This window comes from Trifolium pratense, linkage group LG3, assembly GCF_020283565.1.
Source record: "Trifolium pratense cultivar HEN17-A07 linkage group LG3, ARS_RC_1.1, whole genome shotgun sequence".
NCBI classification, from domain to species: domain Eukaryota; kingdom Viridiplantae; phylum Streptophyta; class Magnoliopsida; order Fabales; family Fabaceae; genus Trifolium; species Trifolium pratense.
This window is the reverse complement of record NC_060061.1, coordinates 18932989-18946811: the sequence shown is the minus strand read 5'-3', so window position 1 is coordinate 18946811 and position 13823 is coordinate 18932989. Positions and strand designations below refer to the sequence as shown.

Here is a 13823-nt window from a genome sequence, read left to right as displayed (position 1 = left end):
TTGCAAAAACCACCATAACGAGTAATCTTTTATTGACGTGTCACATAGTGGCTGGCTGAAAATCTGGCACTTGCCATATCGTGCACCTTGTTTCTGCCTCGCAAAAAACTTGGATTTTCTGGATAATAGCAAAATATCCTCTCATCTCTATTCTGTGACGAGAGAGAAGTTAAGTTGTTGAATCCTCAATACTCTACTCTCTCGTGCACGTAACTTCTCTTCTCTCCTCTTTTCATCCATGGCGAAGACACTCATTTCATCTCCATCATTTCTCGGAACACCACTTCCTTCACTTCATCGTAAATTCTCCCCTAATAATCGTACTAGATTATTCACCAAAGTTCATTTCAGCTTCCATGAACTTCCTCCAATTCAATCCATAAATCATTCCATTGACTTCTCCAGTGTCTTCGCCAGAGCTGAAGGCCTTCTTTATACGCTCGCTGATGCCACTGTTGCGGCGGATGCTGCGGTTTCAACCGATGTTACTGTGCAGAAGAACGGAGGTTGGTTCGGGTTCATTTCCGATGGCATGGAGTTTGTTCTCAAGGTAATATTCACATTTCACAACACTTATATAATTATATTAGTTTATAGTAATATAAAATAAAGTCAAACTCTATCCATATAAGCTATTCCTATAATAACAATATAAAATAAAGTTAAACAATATTCATACAAGTTATGATTTGTTTCCATAACATATAGGTCTGTTTGGATTGACTTATTTGAGCTTATTTACCAATATAAGTTTTGTGAGATAGTTTGGAAGAACTTATGATGAGATTTTTCATAAGGTTGTTTAAACTTATTTTCACAAGTTCTCTAATATAGCTTATAGCATACACGAGCTTATAGATAAGTGCTTATCATGACAAGCGCTTGTGCTACAAGCTACAATAAGTTGTTTATCCAAACAGGCTCGAGCACATGAAAATAAGCTAACGAGATTTTAGGAATATGATAAGTTGTTTCAGTAAGCTCTCCTACACGCTCTCATAAGTGATTAGCCCAATAAATAAGCTCAAATAAAATAAGTCAATCCAAACACCTCTTACTATATACGGTAAGGATTCTTTTACCTTGAAGTTTATGGAACTTGTATTAATTATGGAGGTTGTTTGTTAGCTTGCTTGGATCTTAAGATGCTCTTCGTCGTTTAGTTTTTGCTCAGAACCCGTTGATCGAGTTTTGAACGAGCTTTACATGAGAATGATGTGTAAAGGCTGTTAAATTCTAGGCTACTTATACTGAAATGATATGTTACAGGGGAAGTGTTCACTGTTACTAATTTACTGAATACTTTTCTTCTGCAGTTAATTCGATTAAACAAGTTAAATATTTTGGGTCTTTTTGTTATATGGAAAGATTTACTTGGAAATGGAAAGAGTATTACTATTTGTTTCAAATGGTTTTCTAGTTGTATGGTTCCACTTTTGGAGGATGCAAAGTTGATTCTAGAGGTGTAGAATTGATTTTGACATGTTTTTAAGCCTCAAAGTTATTGTTCAACCAACTGTTATACGAATTATCCAAACATAAATCACTTTACAAACTCACTTTTAGCCATAATCAATTTTACACAATCAATTAATTGAAAATCAATTTTTGTCACCACAAAACCAAATTGATTACGATGTACAGACTTTGTCCCTTCATTTTACAGTTATCATGTAAAACAACGATTAAAAAAAAAGGAAAATAGAACTACCTAACTAGCTTTCTACGTTTCTGTAATAAGTTTAGGAGGATTGCATTTTCTAGTGGGAAAAAGTTTTGCTTTTTGTTACTCAGATCAGGTACTTGTGTTTTAGATGTAAAGTCATTTTTTTTCTTTTTTATTCAGATTTTAAAGGATGGCTTGTCTGCCGTGCATGTGCCTTACTCATATGGATTTGCTATCATATTGCTCACCGTTATTGTTAAGGCTGCTACACTTCCCTTGACAAAGCAACAGGTTAGTACACATTATAGCAATTTCTAGAAGCAAATTTTCTGAAACCTTAAGTTATGACAACCTCGTTGCTCGAAACAGTAAAAACAAATCATAAATGAATTTTTCTTTCACTTATATCACTAAATGAAGTTCTGTTCTAACTCTATATAATACATGTAGGTTGAATCAACACTAGCTATGCAAACCCTTCAACCTAAAATTAAGGCCATTCAAGAAAGATATGCCGGCAATCAGGTAAGGGGTGTTGTTGTTTATTACTTATTAAGCATCCAATTTAATCTCAAGTAAATATTGATTTTCACCCTAAAATAATAGCATGGTTGTTTCTAACTACTTATTTCACTGCCCTCATTTCAAGGAAAGAATACAACTTGAGACTTCAAGGCTATATACCCAGGCTGGGGTTAACCCATTGGCAGGTACATTTTTTCTTAATGTTACCTTTTAGCATTTTCTTCTTCTCAACACTGGTTCTGTATAATAAAGCTTTCACATGTAATATATGATGCCAAAACATTTGCATAATCATAACCGGGTTGTGCTTATAGAAGATGATTTCATCGTTTTATACAGGTTGTTTACCAACTTTGGCCACTATTCCAGTCTGGATTGGTCTATACCAAGCTTTATCTAATGTGGCAAACGAGGTAATCAATGGTATATAAACAAATATAATTTGAGATTTTGATAGACGAATTACAAATACATGATGTTTGCTAATTATTGATAACTTTCAATTTGAAGGGACTGTTAACAGAAGGTTTCTTATGGATCCCTTCTCTGGGTGGTCCCACTAGTATTGCTGCTAAACAAAGTGGATCCGGAATTTCTTGGCTTTTTCCATTTGTGGTAAGTTATACTTTGCTCATAAGCAAAATAATTATTTGCATTTGGCTATTTCTTTTCCCTTATACTTGTAAGTTTGGAATTGTGACACTACGACTTTCAGAGATCACACGATTTACTCTGGACAGTAATTTCTTTGGAGCTTTTTCCCAGTCATGGTTCTTGCATAACACTCTAAATTGTATATGTCATACAGTACATTTGGTGATAAAAATTCTTATCATAGTTAGTAATGTAGCAATTTGTTTAGGCTCTGTTCGTGAGAATATGTGCAAGGTTCCTTTACCATGTTAAGCGTATGCACTATTGTCCCAGTTAGTCTTAGATTTCAGTAAATATTAGACTTGTTTTATGCATCATGGATGCAAGTTATGACCAAATTAAGTACTTTATGAGCTGTTACATTATGAAATTATGCTCTCTTATAACTTATCCTGGAAAGCTTATGAAAATAAGTTGAAAATAGTCGAACATGTTATAAGGTATTTTAGTAAGTTCTTTGGAGCACCTGCACAAGTGTTTATATTATAAGATAAGCCTAAATAAGCTCTTCTGAATACTCCCCTAGTAAATCATTTTGCTCGTTACAATAGTCATCATTACTACGTAAATTAGTTGCTTTAAAGTTCTATGGAGCTCAGTGTTTATTAGTTGTGGTAGATTGAGTGTTGTGTTAAATGTAACTACCTAGGAACTTGGGAAACAACATTATGTCTTGGTGACTTTAGTATTTCTTTTCTTTGATTGACACTCTTTTCTGACTTCCTTTCTACAAGAAAAAGTTTTCTTCTACATTTTTTTGTGGTGGTTGGGGTGTTAGATTTCACTTCTTTCTCTCTATCTGTATGGATAATAGCATTTATTCTTCAGAAATCATAATTTAATGCTCTGCAGTCTATAAATCACGATAACATAAAATAATGCACAAAATGGAGTAATAACGGGGATGTTATAGATGGAACACTTACTGCACTCAAATATCAACAGGAAATAGGTTGTAAACTTGTTAGTTGGTTTTATTCTTTTTTTGTCGTTATACAATATCATAACAAACATCTGTTAATTGATATGCAGGATGGCCATCCACCTTTGGGTTGGCAAGATACTGCAGCATATCTTGTTTTACCTATTCTTCTTATCGTTTCTCAATATGTTTCAATGGAAATCATGAAACCACCTCAGGTGAGAATGTCGGTCATCTGTCTGTTTCAATTTTATGTTTTTAGCAAGGCAGACCTAACTTACTTTTTTTTTACAGACAAACGATCCTACTCAAAAGAATACACTTCTTATTTTCAAGTTCCTCCCACTCATGATCGGCTACTTCTCACTATCTGTGCCATCAGGACTAACAATTTACTGGTTAGTATTTTATTAACTATTATCAATGGACTCCTTTCTAGTTATTAAGTACTTACTAAGTTACCATATTAATTTTCATATTTTTGCCATATATACATTCTTAATTCTTTATGTGTTTTTATTATGGGTTGCAATTATATTTATCTTCTATTCTATAAACAAAACACATTTGTTGTTAAAACAAAACAAATCAAATTTAGTCAGAACATAGTTCCATACAAATATTTGTGTCAGAAACTATTTCCTTGATATGACTGCCTAATGTGTGCAACCCAAACATACAGAGACAATATGCACAAGGACTTAGATACTTCTTTCTGAAGGAATATCATGTTCATCAATTCAATAATTTTTCATGAATATATATTGCCTAGATGTGGGTGACAACTATGACAACATTGCTTTTGTGGTGAGAAAAAAAAAACAATTTAGTTGCTGATTGATTTTCTATTCCTTTTGCTAGGTTTACGAATAACGTCCTGAGCACAGCTCAACAAATATGGTTGCGCAAATTAGGAGGTGCAAAGCCTGCTGTTAATGAAAATGCTGGTGGAATTATTACTGCAGGACAAGCTAAGAGATTAGCTTCTAAGCCAGAAAGGGGTGGTGAAAGGTCAGTGTTTTATATAACAAATTGCAGACTCGGCGGTCTTTCAATCCCTCTTTAAACTTATGGCAACTTGGTGATCCACAGGTTTGCACAATTAAAAGAAGAGGAGAAGAAGAAAAAGTTAAACAAGGCACTGCCAGTGGAGGAAGTTCAGCCTCTGGCTTCTGCTTCTGTTTCCGATGATGCCTCAGATGTAAAAAACGACAAGGTAAATATTCAATTTCTAAAATTTCCTGGTCATTAATTGTATGCAATAGAGCTGTCCATTTGAGTGAGAACAAAATAATTAAAGAAAAAGAAAAATCTCAATACAAGGAACAATCTCTGAATTCCAACCACCATCTATTTCCAATCACATATAAGTTGAAATGTCTAGTTCATTTGCCTCCATATAAGTAAAAATAAGCCACAAATTGAATGTTCAAAATTTTCTTTTCCTGTTGCAATTTTATAATGTACCATTTGTGTAGCCTTTTCATATGCTCGAGTTTTTGGAATACTTATTTATATTTATTCAAAGTGACAACTGATGATGTACAGTCTTGAAAGAAAACTTGGTCATTGTTTTGGATTCAAACAATGCTGGTTTCCATCTTTCATTTATATAAATCAACAACTTTAGTCTAGCACCATATGCTCATTTTCCCATCATCAATGCCTATAGTTGTCATGATACTTACCAATATGGGTGGAGTTTAAATTATAAATAATTCAAACCACAAATATTTGAATTGTTGAAAACCAATCAGCGGCAATAGATACGGCTATCATTTTAAACAGAAGTTCAGCCTTTGGGATATATTTCCCATAGCTTACGTATTGAAAGGAGTGTTTTGTTGTCTTGCTTTACTACTAAAAAATTGATTAGAAACTAGAGCAAAGCAATCTGAAGCATTGTATTATTTACTTAAAATCTGCTACTGATAGCAATAAATCACTAGCAGAGGTAAATATTCCCAGGAAATTCAAGGGGCCTGGTTCTGTCTCAACCCACAACTTTCCTGATTCTCTCGTCTTCCCTCTTCCCTCGTTTTGTTTTCCCGCCCTTCCTACATCTGACCATCCTCTTCGTGATTTTTTCCCATGCTATGGACAACATGTTGAACCGCTGTTCTAATTTTTGTATATTTAAAAAAGAAAAATTACTGCCATTTTAATGTAATTTAAGGTTGGTGTTTGAGATTTTCATTCTTCTACCAAATAACCCAAGCTAAACCAACTTTATACAGGAACAAGAAGTTACAGAAGATGCGTATGCTTCTAAAGTTAGCCAAGGCCAAGAGGTTAAAAGTGTTTCTAGGGAAAGAAGAAGTAAGCGTTCAAAGCGAAAGCCTGTTGTATGATAACTGACCACATACAATTGTTTGTAGTTTATAGTAAGTTTTGTATATTTCAACAGTTTGTAACATTTTTGGGTTGTCAATTTATTGAATATGTTATTTATTTCTGCAAAATATATTTTGTTTAGGTTAATTTCCACATGTTAGCATATATAAATTGTCCTTTAATAGATACCTGCTTTCTTACAATCAAAAACTTGTTGGAAAAAGACAGCATAAAACGTTGTAATGAAAATTCTCGATTGAAAGCAAATTTAGAAGCTTGAGACAAGTGTACATTAACCTTGCATATTATTGTGAAATAAATTGTCCATGTTCTAATTAATCTCGATCACGAACATGCTTATAAACCAAGTCTGTGTAACAAATGGTCTCTTCATTATAAGCTTCAAATTGAATGTGTGTTCGGCCAATTTTAATGCAGATGCGAACATGCACTTAAATGTATTGCATTGTCTGTTTTCCCCCAAAATTTGAACAAACTTAACAAGTTAGTTAGAAATATTTTATAAGAGAAAGCTAGTTAGAAAATAAATGGAGATTTGTTTTCTTTGAGATGACGACAATGCATTGGCTGATAATTTGTAAGATAAGAATATTAAATATCATTTATGTACAAACACAATGCTCCTAAGAGTAGAATACACTAATCCATTAATCTCCTATGATATTAGAGAAACAGTTATTGATGTATCTACTGAATGCTGATGTTGAATGAGTGTTTTCATCTCTTTATGGTTTCGTTGGTGGGCGGTGATTCCCTATTGGGTTCGGCCCTGATGGGCTTTTACGAGTCTTCTTTTCTGTAACCTGTGATTTTCATTACTCGAATCAGAATTCTATTATACGATTAATATAAGTAACATGAATGAACTGTCAAAAAAAAGTAACATGAATGAAAATACAGTTGAAATAAAAAGTGATTGATGTTTACTAACTAACCCATGAAGGTATGACATCTTCACCATGTGGCTTTGAGGTAGCCGTAGCCTGCAGTTTTCTGAGCTTGAAATCAACTGTAGGCAGGAATATAGAGTTATGTGAGATATGATGAATTATCTCTTTTTAGTTATCTTATCTTGATTATCATTGATAATTTGATATGGATATTAGTTCTTTGTTTAGTATATTAGTTAATCACAGTTTTAACTGATTTCTGTTATTAACTTTAACAGTTAATCAGTTTTCTCCTTTGAATGTAATTATATCTGTTCGTGTTGGACGCCGGAGGCGGACACACATTCAATCAGAATTGTACGCAAGCTTGTACAAAAAACAAATATTAAGTGCAAGCTATTGTGTAATAAGAAGAATCACCTGGTTGAATAGCCTGAAAATTCGCAGTGACGTGATTGAGTGCAGAAACTGCAAGCAGAAGCCATGCAATGAAAAGATGGACGAAAATTTGTCTTCTCATCTTTGGCAAGTTTGTGGTGAGTATATTGAATGGTAGAGTTGTACTCTTAATGGTGTAAGTCACAACTCACAAGCACTTTGAAGCTTCAATTTTATATGCTACATCTTTTGGTATTATATAATCATGACAGATTTTGAAATTTTACGTGAGAATGTTTGTTGAAAGATAATCAGGAATCCTATGCCATTTAACTGTGACTATAGAAGATTGAGAATCTGTTTTCATCCTCATTATAATGTACATTGACTTCTTATATGTTATGATTGCTTCAATGATGCCAAACCTTGTTTTATTCATCTCTTGATTGTTTCACTATTCTGTCGGCATCCTTCCTAAATTGGTTAATTGGGATCTGAGCAAATGCCATATTGAGCCATAAAATCAGTTTTGATGGAATTTGATTTGGACATCTTGTATGGGACTAAAATTCATTGGAGAAAATCTCAATTTTGATTTCACGTTATGTTAGGAGTACCACATTGCATAAATAAAAGTGTTTAATGTAATATTTAAATTATGAGACTTTCACACTTTATGTATGGATTCACATAATGTGTTTAGATTTTTTTTTGTTGAGAATTGGGCCACGAAAAGAGCTACATACTTGGATTAAAGTACTCACCGAATACCGACAAATGAGTGGAGTCACCAAAAGATAAAAGACTACCATCATATCAGTGTCAATTGAATGAAAGTCGTCGTATAAATCGTCTCTTAACTTGCATCTTTGTCGATTTATTTATTTTTTTCCTTGAGTATGTTTTCTCCCTCAACTCAACCCTCCTTATCTATCTTTTTTTCCTTTTCATCAAGTTTGCTAGAACTATTTATCCTGTGATACTTTGCTTATACTATTTCTCCATCAGTTAAGGCCTGGTGTATTCGGTGCGAGATAGCTAGCTTGATAATCATTTATGTGACATGATGAAAATCTTTGTCTACGAAGTCAAATGTTGATATGATTGATTGCTTCAACTAGAATCCAGCGAATCACACTAATGCTAAACAAATGTGTCAAAATGTTTTGAGATTTTCTTTTGTCACCTTACTCATTTTTTCGCGCCCCCTACGAAATTATAAAAATACATTTGTCCGCTACTTAAGTAGCGGAACACCCTACCATATTTGTTTTTTTATAACGTCCCCTATTTAAGTAGCGGACGACATTTTTTAAAAATTTCGCATTCTTATAATGTTCGTTACTTAAGTAGCGAAAGAGTAAAATGGAAAATGCGTAGGGCACACGAGTAACTAGCCGGATGACAAAAATAAATGTCAAATGTTTTGGCGCAGCAAAAAATACTTATGGCCCATTATATTGGATTTGGATCGGTACAACATAGGGTTTCTAATTTGGTTTGCCTGATATGTTGGGAAATTGCTCTTTAAGCCTCTCTATAGTGCTCTCAAGCCCTCCAAACTGACGAAATTACCATTTTGGATTCCAGGTTCCGAACCCACATAATTTCGTAACTTAGAATATGAAATTGTTCTTCTGTGCGTTTTGCAAGCGCTGTCATCTCTTTCTCAGGGGTCCGATTGTGATTTATGTCTGGAATCTTTCTTTCGATGGGAGTTGATGTTGTTACTGGATTTTAGCAACAGATTGAAAGGGAAAAGGTGGAGAAAATGAAATGCAAGCAACAAAGCTATTTTTCACAAGAAAATGCATGACAGGTTCCCTCCAATTCGCAAATCGCTCTAATGACATTTCGGAACCTAGGTTCCCAATCGCTCCAATTCGGAAGTTACGGCCCGAAACATAGCGTTTTCGGATTGTAACTTCCGAAACCTAAATTATTTTGAAAAATGTAAGCAAGTCTGTTTCAGGAAGCAAATGCAACTCTGTTTCGGGAAGCAAAATGAAAGCAAGTTGGTTAAGGAAGCAAAATGAAACCAAGCAAATTTTGGTTACTTTACTTTGACTTCGATATCCTCGGAGGAGGTGGTATTTTGTGAAGTTCGGAAGCTAGATTCTGAAATCCTGTTTTATTTGTGATATTTGTGAGGGTAGCATGCAAGAAACTAATATGATTAATCATAATCTTTCAAAGGATCAACACACATAAGAATATTATCATAAACTTGAGAATTGATTGTGTGCATGGCCGCATTTGAAAGATTATGATTAATCATATTAGTTTCTTTTTTAATAAACTCAGACATAAAAGTTGTTACAGTTGTTACATACTCATGACTATATATATATATATATATATATATATAGAGAGAGAGAGAGAGAGAGAGAGAGAGTGTAACGACCCAATTTTCATATTATTATTTTTATGTGTTAAAATATTTTATTAACGTAGAAATTTAATTAAGTTAATAACTTGAGTTATTTATCGAGTACTTTAGTTATCAGGCGAGTAGAGTGAGTTAACGTGTAATTGGGCCAAGCCAATTGGGCTTGAGGCCCAATGGGCCTTGAGTGTGTGAGGTGGCGCCATATGGCCATGAAGGAAGGGAGAAATATTTCATTTCTCATGGTTCTTGTGTTCTTGAGAGGAGAAGAGAGAGCTTGAGGAGCTAGGGCAAAGGGAGAGCTAGGGATTCGAGAGCTTCGTCGTGTTTTCTTCGAATCCAGGTAAGAGAGTAGATTTCATATTCGTGGGTGACCCGAGGAAGGGGAGAATGTCGATTTCTCCTCACTCGAACTTCCTCCACCCCATTTTCGTTTTAGTTTGGAATGGATTTTCTTGATGGAAATCGTTTCTAAGGTTTTTAATATGTTTAACATGCTTTTAACATGGTTAATGAACGGATTTAATGATTAAAAAACGAGTTTATGAAAGATTAAACTCAAGAACTTTGTGTTCTTGAGAGTTTTGATGAAAAAGTGTTCAATCTTTACTTTTTCGATGTTTATGATGTAGATCTGAGAATTGGACTGTCCTTTTGTGTCTATCTATGTTTGTTATGCTTGAATACAAACTCTTTTGGGATTTATAACATGAAAAATGGGATTTTTGGGCGTTTTTGTGTAGAAAACGCATGTTTTTCCGCCTCAGGCACAATAATTTCCGCCTGAAACGGAAGAGCAGTGAGCAGCCAACCTTTCAGATGTTTTTGCGCCTCAAACGTAAACTTTTGCGCCTCAGGCGTAAACTTCCGCCCCAAACGTAAATATTTCCGCCCCAGGCGGAAATACTGCAGATTTCACCAAATTTTCATCTGCTGTCTTCCTTTGCATGTATTTTCGAATCAGTGTCTTATTCTTACATGATTGTTGATGCTTGTTGATGCTTGTTGATGCTTGTTGATGCTTGTTGATGCTTATAACGATTGTTAATCATGTATGATGTTGTAAATGACGAATATTAAGGTTTTGTTAATCTTAATAATGAAGTATATTAAGGTGTTAATCAACTTAATAAAGAAGGATATTAGAATTATGTTATTCTAATAAAGACGGATATTAAGGTATTGATTATCTTAATAAAGACGGACGTTGGATAGTGTTCCACGTTATTGTTGACGGGCTATATGCCAAAATTGTTGATGAATATATTCATGAGTTTGAGTGCATGCATCATGAATATTTAGGGATATTGGCTTGTCCAATAAAGAAGGATATCGAACTATATTTGTTTGATAAAGACGGATATCGGAGGTGAAATACTCTGATAAAGACGATGGTACCACATGCATTAGAGGTGTCTAGAGGACATAACATGAATGTGAAGCATTAGATTGCATTAGGGATTATGTGTGCATTTTATTATAAATGATGTTTGACACATACTTGGTAAATGTTGATTGTTAATCCGTATGTGAGGAGCAGAGTCCGTCATGACTATAAAATGAACAACGTATTTGTGGTGTTAGATTACATTAGGAACTTTATGTATATTCCTATTTGTAATTGAGTTATATGATGTTTGTTGATGTTTTGGTATTGTCCGAGACGACGTGAAACTATATGTTTGGTGTATTTTGTGGATGATTGATTATGTGATAAATGAAGTATATGCATGATATATGAATATGCATGAATGATGGTGATGTATATGTATAATGTATGATTATGCATGTTTTTATGAAGAAGTGTTTAAGTACCATTTACTTACACTTATATTTTGAGTATGTTGTCTAACTCTCTTTTATGTGTTATGTGCTGGATCGTTGGGGGTCCAGATTCACAGGTTTTGTGGTTATCGATGTCAAGTCGTCGGTGAAGCTCTGCTCTGATTGTGACACGGGAAAGGGGGTTTTATATGTATATAGAGTCTCCTTATCTAGGTTGTTTTGTATAGCTAATAAATACATTAGTTGATTTAACATTTGTATAAACAAGTATTTTTACTAATTAACTACATTAGTATTATAATGATTGAAGAATGTAATACTCGAACCACAACTTTTATAATAACAAACTTTGATTTTCCGCCGCGTATTTTGAAAAAGATTTGTAATGGTAGAATTTTATTAAAAAATGGGTTTGGGTGTTACAATTGGTATCAGAGCCCCGTTGTCTTCGGACTGTGTGGGTTATGTGTCGATCAGAGCAGGTCTGTGCAGTCAGACCAAGTGAGTATTGTGTGTCAGTCGTGTTGGTCTAACAATTTTGTTGTGTTTGTTTTGTGAAATCACTTATATTGTTCATTTAGGAACTATGAGTGGTGTGAATTGGATTAGTTGATCCATTCTTTTGTTGAGTAATTGTATGAGTGCTATGCTTCTATGTTTATAATAGTTGTATATGCTTAGAGTTTAACCTTTGTGTAGTTTAAACTTGGTTGATTGATGCTTATTTGCTAATTGTTGACGATCCGGCATGATATAAAACTGCATGTGACGATCCAGCATGATATAAAACTGCATGTGGTAATGATTTGAAATAGTTTTAAAAGAAAAACTAATATTATTTCGTGAAGATTTTGGTGAAAATAAAGAGTTATTTTCTTTTGAATAAGTGAAAATTAAATTTTCAAGATAGTGAGAAGAGTAGGATGTTAGTGAATCCTAGTGTGTGTTGTTATATGTTTGTTTATAACATGTGCTAGATGATTACTAGGAACTTGAATTGCTATACGTTTTATGAGTAAACATGAAGATCTCATAATTCTATGTTGTGATTGTTGATGCATGATTCTAATTGTGCTTTCAAGTCTATAATGATGTTATATGCTTGATGTTTTGGATTTTGTGGATTAGTGAGTTGAGAAAACGAGAGTTTAGTGAGCGTAAGTTCAAAACCGTAGCAGAGCACCCAGATTTTTGGATGTGCTCGCTAGGCGAAGAATGAACCTCGCTAAATCTCGCTAAGTCTTGCTAAATCCTGTGAATGTTTTTGACTTGTCTCGCCAGGAGCTCACTAGCTTTTGTTAAGCGAGGGAGCTAGACAAGAATTTTATTTTGTTGATGTCTTGTCCTAAGTTGATTAGATATGAGATTCTTGTCTTCTTGTGTTTGTTAGGACTAGAATAAATGTGAATATGGATTATTGCGTTGCAATGTTCATTTTTCTTGTGTTGTTTTAATTTCCTAACTTTGAGAAATGAGGGGAGTGTAGGTTACTTGGATGCTTGCATGATTTTGTGTGAGTGTTTAGGTATCGTGGGTTAGGTTTTGTCCCTTGTATGCGACATGCGTGTAAACGATGTCGATACTAGTTTCTTCTTAGGAAGAGTATGTTTAGAGACGATAGAACCGTTAGGTGTGAGCACCAGAAGTTATAGTGGAAGAGTGTAGGTGGGTTTGAGATAAGTGGGGGAGAAGGTTATATCCCTCCGAGATGTTTCGAACGTGAGAAGATGAGATGAGTAGAGATGCTCTTGAAGCAGAATATTCAGGAAGTGGTGACGTTGTTCGAAGTGGAATGAATGGGAGCAACAAATTGTGAGAAACTACTAGAAGAGAAGTTGTCAGACTAAGTGTTTCGCCGTAGGGAGTTGGTGAGATTGGTTAAGTGAGATGAAGAGTATTCGGAACGGTTGGAGATCGTGTGTTGCACTAAAAGTATGGAGGCGTGTTTTTGTGGACCAAGGTTGAAGTATCTGTTTGATCGAAATGAGTCGAATATGAAGAAGAGGGAGTGATTAAGATTTTAAGGAGGTGATGATTTTGAAGTCAGTTGTCATCCAAGTGGATCGGATGTTGTACCGGATTCTTGAGTAAGAAGCTTTATGTGAGTCGTGCATATGGTAGTAGGTTGAATTGGTTGAACAAGTCGGAGTTCTAAGTCTAGTATGCGAGGTGATTTCTAGAAGAGGTTTGAGAAGCTTAGAGAAAGAGACGTGAAGATTAGTGAACCGTTGGTGTTAATTAATCGATGAAGGGAAGTAGGTT

The 13823-nt window shown here is 34.4% G+C and overlaps 2 protein-coding genes across 2 annotated transcripts; one reads left to right on the top strand and one right to left on the bottom strand.

Moving 5' to 3' along the window:
- The first annotated feature begins 49 nt into the window (after window positions 1–49).
- Window positions 50–6229, top strand: LOC123918554 (inner membrane protein PPF-1, chloroplastic). Its single transcript, XM_045970633.1, has 11 exons — window positions 50–550; window positions 1847–1957; window positions 2117–2191; window positions 2316–2376; window positions 2531–2604; window positions 2702–2806; window positions 3878–3985; window positions 4062–4165; window positions 4629–4778; window positions 4860–4983; window positions 6005–6229. The coding sequence occupies exons 1-11, from the start codon at window positions 239–241 to the stop codon at window positions 6116–6118; spliced, it is 1338 nt and encodes a 445-aa protein (XP_045826589.1). The 5' UTR covers window positions 50–238; the 3' UTR covers window positions 6119–6229.
- A 452-nt stretch (window positions 6230–6681) lies between these two features.
- On the bottom strand, window positions 6682–7673 carry LOC123918552 (CLAVATA3/ESR (CLE)-related protein 46). Its single transcript, XM_045970631.1, has 3 exons — window positions 7433–7673; window positions 7058–7131; window positions 6682–6925 (listed from the first exon to the last, which is right to left on the bottom strand). Exons 1-3 carry the CDS (start codon window positions 7530–7532, stop codon window positions 6848–6850), a joined length of 252 nt encoding a protein of 83 aa, XP_045826587.1. The 5' UTR covers window positions 7533–7673; the 3' UTR covers window positions 6682–6847.
- Between the last annotated feature and the right edge of the window lie 6150 nt (window positions 7674–13823).